This window comes from Antechinus flavipes, chromosome 1 (assembly GCF_016432865.1).
Source record: "Antechinus flavipes isolate AdamAnt ecotype Samford, QLD, Australia chromosome 1, AdamAnt_v2, whole genome shotgun sequence".
Classification (NCBI taxonomy): Eukaryota; Metazoa; Chordata; class Mammalia; order Dasyuromorphia; family Dasyuridae; genus Antechinus; species Antechinus flavipes.
The window spans coordinates 662,787,330-662,807,777 of record NC_067398.1 but is presented as its reverse complement, the minus strand read 5'-3'; the positions used below and the strand labels follow the sequence as shown (position 1 = coordinate 662,807,777).

General features: G+C 39.0%; 1 protein-coding gene across 8 annotated transcripts in view; it reads right to left on the bottom strand.

The window, feature by feature from the left end:
- Positions 1-19,451, bottom strand: part of PIP5K1C (phosphatidylinositol-4-phosphate 5-kinase type 1 gamma) — a 124,232-nt gene extending 104,781 nt beyond the window's left edge. For 4 of the 8 annotated variants that reach the window (XR_007949573.1, XM_051971964.1, XM_051971968.1 and 1 more), the window contains exon 1: positions 19,153-19,449. Coding sequence is in view for 7 of the 8 variants with exons in the window: in XM_051971964.1 (XP_051827924.1) it covers positions 19,153-19,258 (106 nt within the window). In the remaining variant the exon portion in view is untranslated. Of the gene's footprint in view, positions 1-19,152 lie in introns of all 8 variants that reach the window. The other 4 variants (XM_051971966.1, XM_051971969.1, XM_051971965.1 and 1 more) reach the window with 3 other exon arrangements.
- Between the last annotated feature and the right edge of the window lie 997 nt (positions 19,452-20,448).

Below are 20,448 nucleotides of genomic sequence, written 5' to 3'. Positions count from 1 at the left end.
TGACTGCAAGTTTTTGCCATTTAATTTCATCTTTCTAATTCTAATGGCATTGATTATATTTATAGGGGGAAAAAACTTTTCCATTTTGAGTCATATTAGCAGAATGTTGAACAGATCCTTCTCTCCTTATCTCTCATATCTCTAAACAACTTTTCTTGATGCACTGATGTGACCAGGTCATTCCCTGTTCAAAGTCATTCAGAGGTTCCTGAGTACCTTTAGGATACTGTAACCTATGAGTCAGGCCCTCAAATTTCTAGGATAAGAATGTGTTCAAACATGGAGTTGAGGTTTTATAAAAACATGCTTCCACCCAGAGTTTTTTCTGAGAAACTCAGAATTTTTTTTTTTTTTTTAACATTTTTATCCATAATAACAACTACTGTCTAACCTACTGTCTAACTATTCCTTCCTGCTTTTCTTTCTGGAAACTCCCAACCCTCTCCTGCCCAACTGACCATCATCACTCCTTCCTTTCCTGAGACCAAGGGGTTAAAAGGTTTCTATACTGTTTCTCAATAGTTGCCATTATTTGATGTGTGTAGAGGATTAAAAGGAGTGGCAATTGACATGCATAGGCTTTATATTCCCAAGGCCTAAATCTGCTTTCTGTGCTCTCAGGTCTGGGTCCTTCAGTGTTCAGCTCTTTCTAATCCTCTGCTCCTTCACTTACATTAACTCCTTTTTAAAGGCCTAGTAAAAAGATCAGAACTAAAACTATTTGTACCAAGCATATTATTCTCAGAAGCTGAGACAATCACTTATCTTGAGATGTTAATGGGCTAAGTAACCAGGGCAAAGGCATTTTCCATGACCTATCAAAGAGATGCCATAAATCATGGACATGTTCATATCTTCTAAAGGAAGAACTAAGTATCAAACAAAGGCTTTATTATTTAATTTTATTAAATTGGCCAGACAATTTCTGGTTGCATCTTTTATAGAGAAAATACAAATACCTTAGGTTGGCATTCAATGTCCTCTGAGTTGGCTTCAATTTGCCATCTCAGCTTAATCTGACTTCTCTGTAAACACCTTTTGGTTTTAGTCAAACTGGAGTACTTACTAGTTCTTCCCCAATACTGTTCTGCCCTTCACAGCCCTCTTTTATTATTTATTCTATCCCATTGCATGCTACCTGGTTGTATTTCTCCTTCCCCAGAGCTCACTCCACAGTCAATATTTTCAGACTTCCCTCCAGGTAAAAGTGATCTTTTGTCCTCAAACTTTCTTATAAATCCTGTTTGAACCTTGTAATGTGCTTATTTGTATACATGTCATATCCCCTATTAGTCTATTTTTCTTGGAGGACAGAGATCACTTTTCTTTTTTGTGTTCTTACTACATTCCATAGTACTTACCACATAGCAAGATCTTAGTGATATAGTTACTGAATTACATTAAATGTTCTAGTGCTTCTGGATCCATTAAAACAAAATAGATTAACTGAAAGAGATTTTAGAGGACACTGAATTCTCCCTCATGTTAAAAAGCAAAAAATTGAGCACCAGAGACAATTCACTCTAAGTCAGACAAGTGAGTGGGATAAGAGATGGATGATGATCCTGGAAAGGCAACTAAGGAGGAGAAATTTGCCTTCACTTGGGTAGTAGAACCAGAAGAGAGCAATGCCATGGAAACCAAGGGAACCAAAAGACACTCTCAATAAAATAAGAACTTTTTAACTATTGGTTGCACAATACTGGAATGGTCTGCCTCTGGAAGGAATAATCTCCTTAATGATGGAAGCATTCAAGGCAAAGGCTGGATGACCATGTGTTAGAGAGTGTTCAGGCTTCTGGTAGGGGTTGGGCTAGATGACCTCTGAGAATCTTTACAATTTAAATTCTAGTGATCAATGAAACTGAGAATTGGCCATATTTCTTTATTTCTTTTTATTACCATATTTCAAAAAACAAAAAAAATAACTTTGGTGGCAAATGGAGTATTCCCATAACCTCATCCAAGCTGAATCAAAGCCATAATGTGTAAAAGGAACATTTTGAATCTTCTGGTTCATCAGTCTTCTGCTCATCTGCCTACATGCTAACTCACATCCTGATGAGCAGGTGTATATAAACTGGAAAATTACATCAGCCTAATAACAGAAATCCATGTTTGATGAGGGCCTTTTCCCAAAGATTTGAAGGAAGATGAGACCCTGTGATCAGGAAGGGTATTGGGTATTGGTGGCCAAATGTTCCTCTCCATTAACCATTTTTGGAAATGCTTCTTTTGGAAATTTAATAGTGAACATTGCTGCTAGTCCTATGGTAGTGACATTTGTATAGGAGTGCCTGCAGGCTTGTGACACCCTGGTCCTATATTTTCATCATTAACCTGCAGTAATCCCTTAACTCATGTCATTCATTTTCTGTACCACTCACTAGACACTTATTCCACACTACTTCTAATATTTTAGGTTTATGTCTTAGATTAAAGAACAGCAACAGTGGAAATGGACTATCTAGGAATATAGACCATCCAAGGGGAAACCCTCTAGATCTCATCTTTTCTAGCTCGGGGCCCTTTCTCATTATATTTCCCCATTCTCCTCTCTCCTCTCCTCCTATTAATATCCCATATATCCTCTGAGTCCCGGTTTTATATCTTTTCCAGAAAGTCTTTTCTGACTACCTGACCTCACAGATAATTCTCTTTACCATTGAAATATAGACAATGGGAATCAATAAAGATGTGTGAGTAGGTTGGTATGAAACGATGAAAATTAGTGTTTTTAGAAATGCAATTATTTCTGTGTTGGAAGAATCATGGGAAGATGAGCATGCTAAGAGCATTTTTGATGGAAGTATTAATTGGTCCAAGCATTCTGGAAAATGAGTAGGACACAAGGAAAGTCATTGACCTATTATTCATAGTCTTTATTATAGAGAAACCAATGTTAGGCCTAAAGAGGTCAAAGAAAAGGAAAGGTCCTATAGACATAAATTAAAATATTCAAAGAAACATTGTTATAAAAAAACAGAAACCAAGTAAGTACCCATAGATTGGGAAATGCTGAACAAATTGTGACATATGAATGTAATGGATGGACTATACTAAAAGAAACATAAGAAATTCAGAGGAACACAGGAAGCCTTGTCTTCTTATAGGAAGTGATGCACAGTGAAATAGAACCAGAAAAATATCAATGACTTCAAAAATATAAAGAAAAATAATACTACAATTAAGGCAGATGTTGTAAAATTGTAACAACCAGCCTTAGCCCCCAAATGTACCATCTTTCATTTCCAAGAGGTGAGGGACTACAGGTACAAATTATTGCACACAAGTTATATATAGTTCCCATATCAACTGGTTTTCCTTAATTGTTTTTGTTTTGAGAAGGCTCACAGGGATGGGTGTGTGTGTGTGTGTGTGTGTGTGTGTTAAGGGAAAGGAATTGTTATTTCCAGTAAGGACTGATGTTACAACAAGTCATCAACAACACTTAAAAAGTAATCCATGTGTGACCCTGGGCAAGTCACTTAACCCCAGTTGCCTCAGAGGGAAAAAAAGATAAGGTAAATATGAGTTAATATGGGTACGGACTAAGACAGAAGTAGAAAGATAGAAAATGGAAAGTCCAAGGCATTGAAATAAGATCTCTACTTCCTCTGAACTCCTGTTGTCTCATACATATTCACATTATGGTTACCAGTCTATATTGTTTGTATCTATAGACATCTCTATTACTTGTTCATTAATTGTTGTATCCCTGATAATTTATAAATTCTAATAAGCTGCCCAGAAGTAGAATAGATAACCTTAGGAAATGCTGTCATTGGAATTCTTCAAGTAAGGAATGATAATGAAAGTGATGGTAATAAGTCACCACTGTCTCATATTTGGGCAGTTAGTTGGCTCAATGGAATAAGTTTTAATTTGCATTTCTCTAATCAATAATGATTTACAGCAGGACTTCTTAAATTTTTTCCACTAGTAACCCCTTTTTGCTAGAGAAATTTTTATATCTTTAGGTATATAAACTAGGTATACAAATCAAGTCTTTGCTGATAATAAATCAACATTTCTCTGCCCCACTCCTCACTGAGTTACAAAATCCCATGTGAGGTTAGGAGCCACATTCTAAGAAGCTGGAATTTAGAGCATTTTTTCATGTAACTCTGGGCAAATCACTTAATCACTGTCTGCCTCAGTTACCTCAATTGTAGAGTGAAGATAATAATAAATAGCATCTAACTCCTAAGCTTGTTGTGAGGATTAAATGAGATAATAAAGTGCTTTAGCACAGTAAGTGCTATGTAAATGTTCATTATCATTATTGCCATTTCGATAGCCCTTTATAATTTACAAATGCTTGCTTCACAACAGCACTGTGGAGCAGAAAGCATAATTATATTTGACAGATGAGGAAACCAAGGCAGAATTCAAGCCTTAGCTCTGACACTGCCTACCATGCAAAAGTGGTCATTTTACCGCTCTTCAAGCTCTAATTTCTTCATTTGTAAAATTGGGAGCATATCTGATCTATCTATCTCACAGGGTTTTTGTAAGGAAGTAGTTTTATAAGCCACATGGCACCATATAAGTGTGAGTTATTTTGTATGACTGACCTATTAAGTCTCAGAGTGCATCCTTGCCCCCAGGTTTTCTAAGCGTTTATCAGGTATAAGGGTGGTACTGATGATCTCTGAGGTCTCTTTCACTAAGATTCTATAACTTTATGTCTTATCTATCTTTATATCAATTTCAATTCCTAGCTTAATGTAGGTGCTTACCAAAGAGTAAATGTATCTTTTCTCCCTTGCCCAGTCTGAGTCACTTGTGAGCAAGATTCTATCGTGCTTGAACTTGGAACTCATTCCAAGCCAACAACCAGCCAGCTAACCTCCCGTCTATCTAGGACTTGAATAGTGACAATGCATCTCTTGAACTAGAAATCTTCCAGGCACACCGATTTAGAAGTTCTTATAGTATCTGGAGGAACATTCAGCACTACAAGTCCCTCTCTGAAGATCACAAGCTGTTTTAAGACCAATTTGCTAAGTTTCTTGGCCCAATTTTCCTCCCAGATGTATTTTTAATTTCTGACAATCTTTTGGAACTAGATTCTGAGATGGCAAGCGTCATTTTAATTGGTCTTCAATTGTTCAGATATGTCTTCATCAGCAACTTCAATTGACTCTTCTGGGTATCCACTGGGAGATGGGCACTTGCTGGACAACAGGCCAAGAAGACTTTATTGATGTTGATTTATTAATTTATTAATGTTGACTAATAGTTTTTTTGGCCAAGATTAGAAGTACAGAGTTAGGATGCAAAAGGATCACTGAAGTCTTCTACTTCAATTCAGACCTGTACAGGAATCCCTTTACACAGTATTCCCCTGAAGCAGTCAACCAAGGAGAATAAACTCATTGCCTTTCTCAAGCAGAGCCCATTCCACCTTTGAACAGCTCTACTTATCAGGATGTTTTTTCTTCTTCTACTGTATCAAACTCTGCTTCTCACTTTATGGGGGCAGATGATATTTTCCATCCCATTCTTTGGAGAAATGACATCATAATTTCAATCTGGCAGAATTAGCAGTTACTTTCAGTCTGCTGTATCAATTTAATGCTAAAATGTATAAAGCATACACAATGTATACAATAATGTATCTAGGCACTAAGGATAGAAAAATGATATCAGATCATGAGCTCTTTGACAGCATACCAACAGTACAACAAAATGGCTTCCTAAAGAAACCAAGATCTTCATTATATATTTCAACTACAATATTATATGATGATCAATTCTGGTGGACATGGCCCTCTTCAGCAATGAGGTGAACCAAATCAGTTCCAATGGAGCAGTAATGAATTGAACCAGCTATACCCAGCGAAAAAATTCTGGGAGATGACTATGAATCACTACATAGAATTCCCAATCCCTCTATTTTTGTCCGCCTGAATTTTTGATTTCCTTCACAAGCTAATCGTACACTATTTCAAAGTCTGATTCTTTTTGTACAGCAAAATAACTGTTTTGACATGTACACTTACATTGTATTTAATTTATACTTTAACATATTTAACATGTATTGGTCAACCTGCTATCTAGGGGAGAGGGTGGGGAGAAGGAGGGGAAAAATTGGAACAAAAGGTTTGGCAATTGTCAATGCTGTAAAATTACCCATGCATATAACTTGTAAATAAAAAACTATAATTAAAAAAAGAAAAAGAAAAAGAAAAAAAAAAAAAAAAAGAAACCAACATCTTTCCCACAAATGAGGTCTATGTACTATTTATGTGTTGTATATATGTTTATAAAAGCTTTTTTGTGGTTTTTTTCCCCCCTAATTTAACACCAACTAGACAGGAAAAAAAATTTCCCCTTTTTTCCTCCAATAGAAATGCTGAGTTTTATTTAGTAATACAAATTTGTGAGGTAGCTTCCTGAACTGAAAGGCTTGAAAATGCACGACAAAATGCTGTCAAAAGTGGGGGGATAAAGAGGGAGAGGGGGAAAGGCAGAGATGGAAGAGTACAATTCTATCTGTGGTCCTGGCTTCATTAGAAAGCTTCACCAACTAGTAGAACATAAGTTTCCTAAGGAAAAGAACTGGCATTGATGCCCAGTACATAGTAGATCCTTCATCAATGTTTATTGAATAGTCATTTCTAAAAGCATCTGATAACAAAGAGCCATAAGAATCTTCTACAGATGAAAAGAGACTGCTTTGTAAATCACAAAACTCCATTTAGGTTCTGTATGTTCTTCAAACATCTTTGTTTTGATGTCTCTCGAGCCATTTGCCAGGCCATATGCACCCCTGCAAAAGACTGCAGCAGTCATTTATCCTAGCTGAAAAGTCTATCTAGAGAAAAGAAAGGGAAAAAAGCTACCATGTTTCTATTAATTCTCCTTCTAAGCTAGTCTTCATGAGACCATAGACAGTAGGCAGGCCCTTGTCTCCTTCCCCTTCCTTCCCCATCCTCTAGCACCTGTAAGTCCTATAAAGGCAGCATTTCTAAGCTGAATTCAGGAGCGAACCTCTTCCAAGTGTTTAAAAGGCCAGTGGGTGAGCCAGCCCTAGCAAGGCACTTGGCATCTCCTAATAGCTCTGACAATGCACCTTTCTGAATTAGGATTTCTTTCTCCAGAATGAATAAAATTATCTTCCTTCTCAGCTTTTCCAATATCTGATCCCATAAAGAAAGTTAGAAGTTGTGCTATTTTGGTTAAAGTGGCCATGAAAATATGTTTTTATTTTAAAATGGAGGGATATCATATGAACTGTAGAGAATGGTAGCCCTGGAAATGTTCCCAGAAACCTTCATTAAGTTATTTCTCATCAGTTACCACTCTTCACTTATAATCACAGCAATCACAGCGGTGAAGTTAATTGTAATCAAGGTCCCTTAACCCTCCTCTCAAGTCAAGTGTCTAGATACTCTGTCTCAAGCAGACACAGTGATTGATGTTATTAAAATACTGGTGGGGAGAGTGAAGAATGATATTTTATTTTTAATTATGAGAGTTGTATCCCAGTAAATTATATTTGTTGAAACCAGACATACGTCTAAACTTCAGGAAGAGATGACTACGCACAGATTTGTTCATGTTATGTCATTCCTTTGCTCAAGATCCAGCTCCTCTTGCTTTTCAAACAAAGCATTAAATCCTTACTCTGGCATTCGAGGGCTTCCAAAAACTTTATAGTTCCCTACCTATATAGTTTAATCTCATGCCATTTCCCCATACTTATAATACACTCTAATCAAGCTAGAGTTGTTGCTCCCCAGAAGATATACCTCCAAAGCTTTAGTTAAATTATCCCCTAAACATAGAATGATTTTCTCCTGTATACATTCTATATATTCATTGAGGCCCAAGTCTCTTGCAGGAAAGCCTTCTCTGATCCTCCCAAATGAAAGTGATCTCTAACATTCAAGATAACTGTACTATCCTTAAAAGATAATAGCTGTAGTGCCTATTTCTCTGAGCACACACGCCTTATTTCCCAAAACACTATGAATTCCTCAAGGGTAGGAGGACTACTGACATTCATACTTCTATTTCCCCCAGTGCCAAGTATGGTATGTATAATGACAGACATGGCAAATGTTGTACCTATCAGGTGAAGACAGAGCAGTAGAATGTAAAAAAACATTAGATTTATAGAAGAACAAAATATGCTCTGGATTTAGAGTTAGCAGCAAAGCTAGGATCTGGATTTGATTCAGCCACTGAGTAGTTGAGTAACATTAGGTAAATTGTTCCCCCTCTCTGAAGCTGTTTCACATTTATCCAAAGGACATGCCTACTTATATCTAGAGCATTAAAAAATTTTATAAATGCTTTCTTCCTATCGGCCTTGTAGCAAGTAGTACAAATATAATTATCTTCCTTTATATATAAGCAAAGATTCAAAAAGACATAGTAATTTGCCTAACTTTTATGTAGCTAGCTTTAGCAAGAGCTGTCGACTAACTCCAAGCCTAGGACTCTTTTCACAGGACTACTCCCATCTTAAGAGGGTTGATATAAGGATCAAATGAGAGAACATTTATGAAAATGCTTAAAGAGCTAACCATGTATGTATTGCTATTTAAGACAACCACAACAGTCAAGAGCAGCCCATATTTCCTGCAACTCAATCACAAAAGATTTGGTTCTAGCTTCTGTACCATAAGTAATTCGTACAGGCTTAATGAAGTTGTTTTCCATTATTTCAATCACCACTGGTCAGTAATTTCCCCCTCCTCTATTTTTGCTCTATTTTCTGTATCTCCTTATTATCTTGATCCACTGACTTCTATCCATTTCTTCAAGGCCTAGGACCAAAGCTAATATACAACCTTCCCTGATCTGCCATTTCTCATTCCCAGCTTATCATGTTTTCTCCCTCATCTGATCTTTTAGCACTTTATTATTCTATGATTCTAAGGTCCCTTCCATCACTGACATTCTGTGTTCTAAGCTACCTTCCTGTTCTGACATTCTTCCAACTGAAAACAATTATGATATAATGAGTTATAGGTTCCTAGAAGGCAGAACCCGAGTCTGTAGTTTTCTCTGAAGAGTCCCATATTTAAAACACTTCACAAATAATTGTGGAAAAGAACAATTTTGAAGTTAGAGCTCCATCTTATCTGAAACATTTCTGCTATGGCTTCCCTAAAGGTGGGTAAATTTGGTAGGCCAAAAAACCAATCCAATAAGTTCCAGTCTCAGTTTATATACCTACCATGCATATTCATGTGATGTTATCAGCTGAAGCAGATTGTGCCAGCTTCTGACTACAATGACCCTGAGTAGCTCTGGTGACCTAAATCTAAAAGGTTTTTTCCTTCTCCCAGCCCATTTATATCTTTGCTCTATCTTATCTTGGTACATATCAGAATAATCCTTTAGACGAAGTACTGCTTTAGACCTTCTAACAGGTTTTCACTTTACTGCCTAGATAAGGTAAGCAGGCTGATTGGTGCCAGAATTGCTTTTACCGGAGAGTTCACAAACCATGTTAGCACAATACCTCTATGAGATAAGCAATGCCAGAATCATGATCTCCTTTTCAGAGATGAAGGAGTTAAGGGAGAAAGATGAGGAATAATTTGGTCAAGTTCACTTAAACAATAACTAGCCTTAATATATAGCCTTAATGTTTACAAAGTGTTTTATATATGTTAATTCAGTTGATTCTCACAAAAACCCTAGAAGAGAATTACTATTATTCCTATTTAACAGATGAGGAAACTAAAGCACAGAAAGGTTAAGTGACTTGCTCTGGGCTAGACAGTGTGTGTGTGTGTGAGTGTGTATGTATGTATGTATGTATATAAAGCAAAATTCAAACTCAAGAATTCTGTCTCCAAGTCCAAGACTTCATGCCATATAGTTTCCAATATTAACCACCTGTTAAGTCAACCAACAAAGCAAATATCAGGTATGTACCAGGCATTGTGTTGGATTTACAAAGAAAGAAAAAAAAAAAAGGACCTGCTCTCAAGGAGCTCACAGTCTATGTGGGAAACAATATGCAAACAACTCTATACATGTTTGCCAATTATAACCAGGATGGGGGTGGATATAATTTCACAGGGAAGTCTCTAAGATTAAGGAAGGCTTCTTGAGGAAGGTTTATCTAAGAAAGGACTACATCTTATTTAAACTTTGTAGTTCCTCCGGTGCTTAAAGCATTGAAGGAAGGGAATGGGCATAGATAGGGAAGGAGAGATTTCCAAGCATAAAAGACAGGCAAAGGAAAACCTCAGATTTGGGAGACAAAGTGCCTTGTTCCAGGAACTTAAAGATCCCAGTGTCACTGGATCACAGTGATTAGTGACCCTATCATTAACTAGAAGCTATGCAGAAAATGACAAGTGAGAAGGAGCCAGGTTATCAAGAGTTTAATAAGAAGAAGAATTGGGACATGAATTTTGTTCTGCTCACTCGCAGTAGAGTACATTTTTCCACATCACACTACCTCTGGGAAAAAATGAGACAGAAGGATGAAATGATTTGGCCATAGTCACATGAGTTTTTGGCATAGCTGGGACGGGAATCCTGGATTCTCCTAAATCTTAGTCCAGTATTTTTAAACTATATAAACAATTGCTTCCTTAAGGCACCAAATGTGTAAGGACACGCGCGCGCACGTGTGTGTGTGTGTGTGTGTGTGTGTACAACAGTTATTGTGTCTGGGTCTTATTCCCCTAATAGACTGCCAGGTTTATATAAAAGGGACCATATCTTATTTAAACTTTATAGCTCCGCCAGTGTCTAACACATTGATCTCTGTATAGTAGATTTTTAATAAATGTTTGTTAACTCCCTATTTTAAAATGAGGTATTAGAAGAACAATGTTTTCTTTCCCATTTGGAACACTAAACAACAGTACCCAACAGAGGTGTGGGAGGAAAAGCCATGTGGTCTGAATTAAGCAGACTAGGGTTCAAGACTTGGCTGAGGAACTGTGACAATGGGCTAGTAAATCACCTACTTCATCTCTCTTTGAACCAGTTTCTAGAACTGGAGAAAGTTCAATAACAACTTCACATGACTACTGTGAGGATCAAATGGAATAACCAATGTGTAAAAACCTATAGAATCCTATGTTTCCATTATTTTTATTAACTAAGCCTAAAATTTTTTGTAGTTATTTCTCTGAGCTACAAATAGTTACCAATTAGATATGTCTATAAATACTATCATCCCAATTCAGGTCCTGGCATCCTTAAAATAAAAGTCATGTTATCTTTTGTTTTTCCACAACCCTCCTCTACGAATATATCTCTTTTTCCTTCTTCTACAAATGTATCTCTTTTTCTCTAGGAGAGGGCCAAGAAAAGGGCCTGGAGTATGTTCAAGCACTTATATAAAACTAACCAAAAGACCCACTAAGTGTGATAATATGTATCGTGTATGGTACATCCTTGATCACCAACCTCTGCAAATAAAGGAGGAGAATGTATTTTCTTCCCTCTTTCTTCAGGGCCAAGCTTGCACAATGCTCAGTTTTGGGGTTTTTCCCTCTCCATTTGCATTGCTGTAGCCTTTGTAAATACTGTTTTCCTGTTTCTGCTAACTTCACTCTATCACAGTTCATAGAAGACAATTCATGTTTCTTTGTATCCTTAACATTTTAAAACAGTGTAATAATATTAATATATTATAATTTGTTTAGCCATTCTTCAGTTGATAGGCTTTTGTCCCTCCATTTCTTTATGATAATAAAAATGTACTGCTATGAATTTATGGCATATATGGGACCTAAGCTTCTTACTGTGGGATCTCTGGGTCAAAGAAAATGAATGTTTTTAGTCACTTTATAAACATACTTCCAACTGCCTTCCAAAATGAGTAGGTCAATTCACAGCCCCAACAACAATGAGGAAAATATTTCTTTCTATCCCTCCCAAATAATGACTGTTTCCATTTTTTCTGTGAATTTTGCTAGATATTAAGTTAAATCTGAGAATTGTTTTGATTTCCCTTTTTCTTATAAATAATATGGAGTAATTTTTCCTAAGGCTGCTAATAGTTAGCAGTTAATAGTCTTGGAACTGTTCCTTCATATCTTCTACCTGCTTATAAATTGAGCATTGACTCTTGGTCTTATATTTAAGTGCTAGTTTAAAAAATAATCACACTAGATCAATTGAAGTATCAAATTCAAAACACATATTCTCAAACAAACTATTTGTATTGAATTCCTATATACATATATACATATATGCATATATACATGGGCATATATTTTGATCTTGGGCCCTCTTGGGTTGCCTTTTGCCTGGACTATTTTAATAGCACCCTAACTTGTCTCTCCCCATCTTCTGAATCTCAAATCTCCAAAGTCACTCTTCAAAGGCTACTTAGATAATTCTACTAGTTTCTAGTAGAATTCCACTTCTTAAAAACTTGTAATAGTTCTTCACTGCTTGATGAATAAAATGCAAATTTGTTTTTCTGGCAATAAATAGTTATTGATTAGCTGATTGGCATTCAAAGTTCTCCACAATCAAGCTTCAATCCGTTTGTCAGCTCTCCAACTTCCCCTTCACATAGGCTTCCAACCCAAATGCACTTCTCAACAGCTGGACTGCTTTTGACTTCCACTTCCGCCTGTTCATTAGTGGTCTCCCATGAGTGAAATTCACTCACTCCTAATCCCTATTCCTCTATCCCTTAGCTTCCTTCAAGCAACAACTCAATGCAATTTCCTCTATGACGCCTTTTCTGCTCCTCCTTTGTAACTATTAACATTCTCACTCCCCTGACATGACTTTACAGTTATGCTTTCCACTTCATGACTTGTCTCATTGAGCTTTCAATATAATGATATAAGCGGGCATTACAAATTAAATGGGAAATTTTGGGAAGTTTTATGGAAGCCACAGACAACACAAAATTTAGAAACTAAGAAATGCATAAAATACATGAATGGTATTACGAATATCAACCCAAATTTTACAATAAGGTACTATAATCATCACATAAAAGAAAAAGAAAAAAGAATCAGATTTCTCCCAAAGAAGGGAGGAGAAAAAAATATGAGGATGTTTTGGATTGCCAGGGCTCAGGAGAGAGGGAGGAGAGAAGAAGGGGGTAGCTCTTAATGTAATGTGGAAGGGACAACTGTAATTTTATTTCATGAGTTTGTTGAGTTTTGTTTCTGTTCTTTGATTGTCAGAGCCTACCACAGTATCTTGTACTGGAGAGTGGAAGTGGGAGACACTGAATCTAATTTCATTGGAATAGGGAATGTCAGATGATGAGGAAACTTTTTCTGAATCAAGCTGAAAAGCACTTGCTTTTCAATTTGTAGTAATAAAGAGCTATTTGGGACAGAGAGAGATTAAGTAACCAGTCTAGAATCTGAATCTTATATCCTATAGGTGTCAAAAGAGATGGCACTTGGACCCGAGTCCTCCTGCTTCTAAAAGTGAGCTGTCTTAGCCATTAAACCACTGGCCTTGCTCTTAGGTGTTTAATGAATATCTGAATTAAACTAAACTCAGGTGGTGTCACCTCCATGAAACCTTTCCCGATTCCTAAAGATAAGCTTTCTTTTCCCAAAATCCTCTTGTACTTCTATGACATTCTGCACTTTACCAGTTATTTACATAGCATTAAACACATGTTGTACCTATGAAAAGAGTGATGAATTTGGTCCTGCTACTAAAGCAAAGGTCATTTACTTTCCTTGGTCCTTCATTTTCTTCTCTATTATATGAAAAGGCTAAACTAAATAATTGCTAAATTTTCTTACAGCTATAAATTCTATATAAATTATCATTTTGACATGGAGTCAAGAAGACTTGAGTTCAAAATCTGCCTCACTAGTTGTGTGATCCTGGGCAAGTCACTTAACCTTTATCACCCTCAGTATCTTTATCTATAAGATGGGGATAAAAATTGCAGCTATCTCACAAGAGTGAAGATTAATGAGATAATTTTTTATTAAAGTTTTTTATTTTCAAAACATATGCATGGATAATTTTTCAACAATAACCCTTGCAAAACCTTGTATTCCAATCCCTCCCTCCAACCTTCCTTAAATGGCAAGTAATCCAATATATGAACATGGTAAAAATATATGTTAAATATAATATATGCATATGTATTTATGCAATTATCTTGCTGCACAAGAAAAATCAAATCAAAATGGGAAAAAATAAGAGAAAATAAAATGAAAGCAAACAACAACAAAAAGAGTGAAAATGCTATGTTGTGATCCACACTCATTTCCCACAGTCCTCAAGATCACTGGCCTGAATCACTAGATAAAATTTGTAAAGGGTTTTGCTCTAAAGTACAAGATTCTTGAAAGCAAAAAATGGGCCCTTCATAGCTTCCTCAGCGCAGTGCTTTGCTCTATAGCAGAACTGAATGGTATAGTCAATCCTAACCCTGGCAAGGAAACAAACCTACAATTCAATGCTAAATACTAGTGAGCCCTTGGTTATTCATCATAATGTACACAAAATAATAAAAATTATTTTTACTTAGACCTACAAAGGAGTTAGACTTGTTCACACACTCCTATTCATAATAAAAAAATGAACTAAAATAGATCTACTATGTACAATTCACTATAGAAATATAAAGATTACTAGTATACAGCACCTGTCCCCATGAAGCTTACCGTTTATTAGGATATCACATAGATAAATGGTTCAAATTAAAAGAGCATAATTCAACAAATTTGAGCCTTTGTTTCCTCATCAATAAATTATATTTTATTCCACTTAAGTTTTGCCAAGTATTCTGCATAAATCATCTCATTTAATCATCAAAATGACCTTGTGAGTTGTGTTATCTTTTTTACAGATGAGGAAAATTGGGTTTTGGACATGCTCAAGGTCACAAAAACTAAGTATCAGGATTATTGCCCAGGTCTTTCTGACTTCAAGTCCAATGCTAGTTTTACTATAATCTTGTGTAATTGTTCTGAGGTGGAATCACTATAATTGTGCAAAACACTCTTTAAAAACCTGAAGTACCATATTAATATCAACTATTATTATTGATTAAAAGAAGGGAACAAGTGTTCATTATATATGGTAAACCTAACGTATACTAGGCATTATGCTAAGTGCTTTACAAATATTATCTCATTTGGTACTCACAAATGAGGTAGGTGCTATTATTACTCCCCCTTAACATCTGAGGAAAAGTGAGGCAGACATAGGATAAGTTATTTGCCCAAAGATATTCAATAACATATTAACTCTAGTCTTGCTCACTTTATAAAGTCTCCTTTCCAAAAGCTATTACAAATAAACCCAAAGCTTAGTATTAACTAAACTTAAGACATTAGTATAAGCAATAAATCAAGCAGTAGAATGTACAGGAATAAGCCTAAATCTGGGAGTCATGAAATTTGAGTTGCCATTTTGACTCTGCTATTAAGTTACTATATGATCTTGAGAGCAGGAGAAAGTAACTTCTTTTGGGGTTTAAAACTGGCTAGATGACTTCTAAGAACTCTACCAGCTTGGATAAGCTATGATTCAATAATTCTACTCTGTAACTATCTTTTCTGGCATTTACTTCAATGAATCCCTGAGCCAAAAAATGATCAGAAACTAGCTGAACAAGATGGTGGGGGAGGGGGGCAGTCATTTTTTCAACAACCTGATGAAAGAGTAACTGTCAGTACAAGCTATGAGGTATGGGAGGTCAAATCAGGGCAAGATAAAAAGGAATTCAATTCATCTGCGTACTATAGGATAAATAAAGACTTAAAAGCCACTAACAGAGAGACATACTGAAAGCAGAGAATCACTAAATATTAGGGCTAGAAAGGGCTTAGAGATCATTTACCCATCCACTTTATAAATGAAGGAACTGACATCCAAAGAGAAGCAGAGGACATCGAGTAAACAAGAAAATATTCATTACAAGACACGAACAGACACAAGAGTGGTCTGAAGTCCAAATCAAATGGTCAGGTCTCAGAAAGTTTGCAATCGTCGAAGCATGGAGACAACAGGCCTCTGGGAGCATGCACCAGCACCCAGAAAGATATTTCATATGACCATTGCCTCCCCCTTCCCCCCCCCTTTATTTTCTGTAAGGAAAAGGGGCAGTACCTGTGGACTGAACAAGTTCTGCAATTTAGAACAAGCAGCTACCAGCACTTGGCAAACTACAGGACTAAAAAACAGCTAGTGGTGGTCTGAACCTCAGGTCAGGCTGCTCCCAAACAGGAGATTGGGAGAGCTTGTATTTATCCTGGATACTCTCATTCTAATGGAGACAAGAGCAAGAAAACCAGTCCTAAGTAAATTTCAAAAGATAGCATTCCCCAAAAACTTAAGTCTTCTGCCTTAATACATTTACAACATGCATACATCACATAGATAACATTACAATGTACAAGTTGCTCTCCTCTCAAAAGTACAGTTAAAGCCAGATATTTAAGTACTATTAAACCCATTTTATAAATGTGGAAACTGAAGCTCAAGAAGCTTAAATCATCTGTCTAAAGTCACAAGGTTGAATAGAAGATTCAAATCCTGCTTTCCTGACTCTTAAAATGAAATGTTCTTTCTACCACAGCCCAGTGTGGTGGTATGGGACTTGGGCAAGAAATTCTTTCTGAATGGATGAAATAATCTCTAAAATGGCATTCTGGTGTAATGGAAAGGTCACCTGACCAGGAGGCAAGTTCTAGTCTCATCAGTTCTGCTGATCTGCTATGACTTTATGCAAATATATCACTCCCCCTTTCTTGGGCTTGGGTTTGTTCATCAATAAAATGGAGGGAGGGGTACACTGCATAATTTCCTAAGCCCCTTTTGGCATTTGCAAGAAAGTTGGGGGTTTTAGTGAAACTGATCTAGTTATCTAATCTTGCTAGTGGTTTTTCCCAAGGATCAAAACATTTTGAAGTGATCAGTTTGCATGTTAAAGGGACACCAAAGAGTGAGGGGAAGGAAGGGGGAAGAAGAAAAGAAGAACTCTACTGACCACAGTGCAAGTCCTTAAGTGGTCCTGGAAACCACAGTCAACTCATTGGTGCTAGGAATTTTCATCATGAAAGCCTTTAAACCCACCAACAATTTTGAGTATCATTCCCCCTCCCTCCCCAAATCCATCAGCTTGAACAATCCTCCAATCACACTGGACCATAACTCTGAGAAACATCATCTCCTCAGAGAAAGCTCCTTCCCAGGTCAGATCCAGGAAACAATAAAAGGCTTCTGAACTGTGACTCAGCCCATTCAACTCAATTTTAGTGTGTTCATGTAATCTTTGGGTCCAGGCCTATCTAATTTCAGGTTTCCCAACAGTCAGAGCTTGTACTTAATCTTATCAGTCTTCCAATCAGAGGCCCCAGTGAACTTCTGAGATAAAATGTTAAACAACAAGGTGTTTCTCGTGTCCTGGCAAGCCTCATGCTTTTCTGGCTTTGTGAAGATTAGCCAAAGAGGGAATTACAGGTGGAAGATGAAGGTTGGAAAAGAAAGGCTCTTGCTTAGTGCTTTGTAACCTGATTGATGCCCACATGAAACTAGCAAGGAAGGAAGGTCATGTGTGGGGCCCTTATGAACTGTACTTTAAAAAAAATTTTTTTTTTACAGATTAACAACAATTTACATTTCTCTATCACTTTTTCAAGATTTACAAAGCAAAACGACTTGAGTAAGCATCAATTCCACATTACAGCTAGCACAACCAAAGCTCGGCAAGGAAATAGAACTTCAATTCAAACCCGGGTCTCAAGTTCAATTCCGGTATTATTTCCATTTCACCACAATGAAATGACACATAACTATTAAATGAATTCATTTTCGAAGTAAACATTTCAATGGAGTGAACACTGTGGAAGCAATGAGACTGCTCATATTTAGGAGTCCTTTCTCTACATTACAGTCCAATCTTATTGGTTAATTACTATTTGAGAAAATTTATGCTGTCCCTATTTTAAGAGTCACTACACCTGGAAAGAAGACAAGAGGTTGCTCAGGGTGGAACTTTCACAAATCCAGAATATTCCTATTCCAAAGCTCCAGATCTGAGACATTTCATGAGGAAGTAAAACAGACTGTGCAGAAATCCTGCATATCTTCCCTTGAGGAAGAATTGTACTTCACTCACCACCCATTCAACATAGGAAAGATCAACAGTGAAGGAATGGATAAATAGGGCAGTCTCAGTCTCTCCTGATGCCAGCTGTATCCCTCACATTAAGCCTGGGGAGATAAAGGGAGCATTGGAGGTAGTGTGTGGATTTAAAGCTGTACTAGGAGATACGAATTCCCTACCCAACCCTCAATTCTACAACTTTAGCCCTACGAAGGATTTCTAATCCAGATTCTCCTCCCCACCACCTTCATTTTAGAGATGAGAAAACTGAGGCCCACAAGGACTAACAACTGGCCCTGCTTTTCTGGTTTACAAAGCGCATGCAAGTACTATGAACCCCATTTTACGGATGGAGAAAACCAGCTTAGAGACGCAGGGAAGGATCTGGAACACAAGCCTCCTGCCTTCCATTCCTTTATGTGCGTGAGTCAAAAGGGACCCACGGCAGGAGGCTGGACTAAATGACCTGCATGGTTCCCTGCTCCCCACCCGTGCCTGCTCCTTCTCTTCCTCCTCCTCCCCCTCTCCCCTAGGATCACGAAGATGTCAGGAGCCCAGGGGGTAGGTCTGGAGTCAGGGAATAGAAAAGGGAAGGGAAGGCTGAGGACAGGGAGGAACAACCCCTCCGGGGCGTCCACTCTGGGGAGGGCGGTTCCGCCGTGAGGCCGGGAGGGAGGGGAAGTCACGGGGTGATGCCTCGGTCAGTTCGATCGAGCCGCGGGTGGGGGAAAAAGAGACCGGAATCTCCCTTTTTCCTGCCCACCCCCACCAGCAACGCAGGGAAATGGGCATTCCCCACGGCTCCCCGCCGGCCCCAAGAATCGAAGGCTCGGGTCACGGGCTTTCGCGACCCAAGGGCGGTTCCACTGAAGCAGATATTATGGGGTGGTGGTGAGGGGGCAGCCGGCACCAACAGGGTGGGGGGAAGCGAAGGAGCGGCCGGCACCAACAGGGCGGAGGGGAGGGGGGACGCCAGGGGGCTGCCGGCAGCACAAGCCGGAGGGGGCGGCCCGCACCGTTGGGGAGAACTGGAGGGGGCCCTTAAGAGGGCGACTGGCACCATAAGGGCGGGGTGCGGGGGGGGGCTAGGAGCCAGAGACCGTTACCTGTCGCCGAGGGCGCCGCCGCCCCGCTCTCCAAAGTCCATCCCGCCTCCAGAGGGACGGCCCCCGCCTCGGCTCTCTCCGCCTCGTCCGGCACCTCCAGCTCCATCGCCGCAGACGGGCCCGAGGCGAGGCGGGGGCCGGCGGGGGGGAAGCCCCGCCAGGCCCAGCCGGCTCCTCGGCGGAGGGAAGGGAGCTGCTACCGCCGCCGCCGCCGCTGCTGCTGCTCCTGCCACTGCCGCCGCGGAACAACAACCGCCGGGAGGGAGAGTCCGGGCTGACAAGGGGAGAGGGAGGGAGGAGGAGGGGAAGGGGGAGGGAGGGAGGGGATAGGGAGGGAGAGAGGGAGCGGGACGGAGGGGGCGGGGCCACGGTCGTGCTTCGTCACGCGCCCTCTCTCCCTGCCAACCGGGAAAGAGATTGGGAGTGGGTAGGGGACGGATTGACGTCTTCACGCCGAGGGCGGGAGAGCGCCTCCCCGGGGCGAGCTGATGGAAGTGCAGTTACAGGGTCGTGCTGAGTGACCCTGTTGGTGCTGGAAGCAGGCGTGCAGAAGCTAAGAAGTGCCAGCTAATCATAATATTAATGATGATGGTGATGATGACTAGCGTTCCTGCAGAGTGATCCAAAAGCCTTGATGGGGTTTTAAACTATTTCAAGAGGTATACTCTAGTTACTGCTTATTACTTGCTAGTGCTTTACAGTTTGCAAGTTTTCCGACCAGTGCCTCATTTTTATCAACACAGCAGCCCATTTTACAGAAGAGGAAACTGAGGCAGATATGCCCAGAGTCGCTCCAGCACTGGTTCTAAGACTTCCAAGGAACGGGAACCCACTACCTCCAGGGGCATCTTATTCCTTTTATCTAGAGTTCGGAAGTTTTTCTTGACATCAACCAAGCATCTTTCTCTTTACAATTCCCACCCAGGCTCCTCCGGACAAGCAAGGAGAGCAAGCCTCCCTATCTTATCCCTGTGACAGCTAGCTCTTCAGGGACTTCAAGATGGCTTGGTCCAGCCTCAATTTATTCCTGAGTATAGGCTAAAAGACCCTAGTTCCTTCAGTTAATCGCAGCATGAAAGTCTCCATCCTATTTGCTTTTCTCCGCATGGCCTCCAGATCACTGATGTCTTTTCTAAAAGGATGTCATCAAGTCTATACATAACACCCCTGATGTGGTCTGACTTCGGTACTTCTTAGTTTTGAATAGGAAGCTTTTTTTGTTGTTGTTGCCATCTAAAGTCAATTTTTTTTTTTTTTTGGCTGCTATTTGATTCACATATGGAACTCTCAATTAAC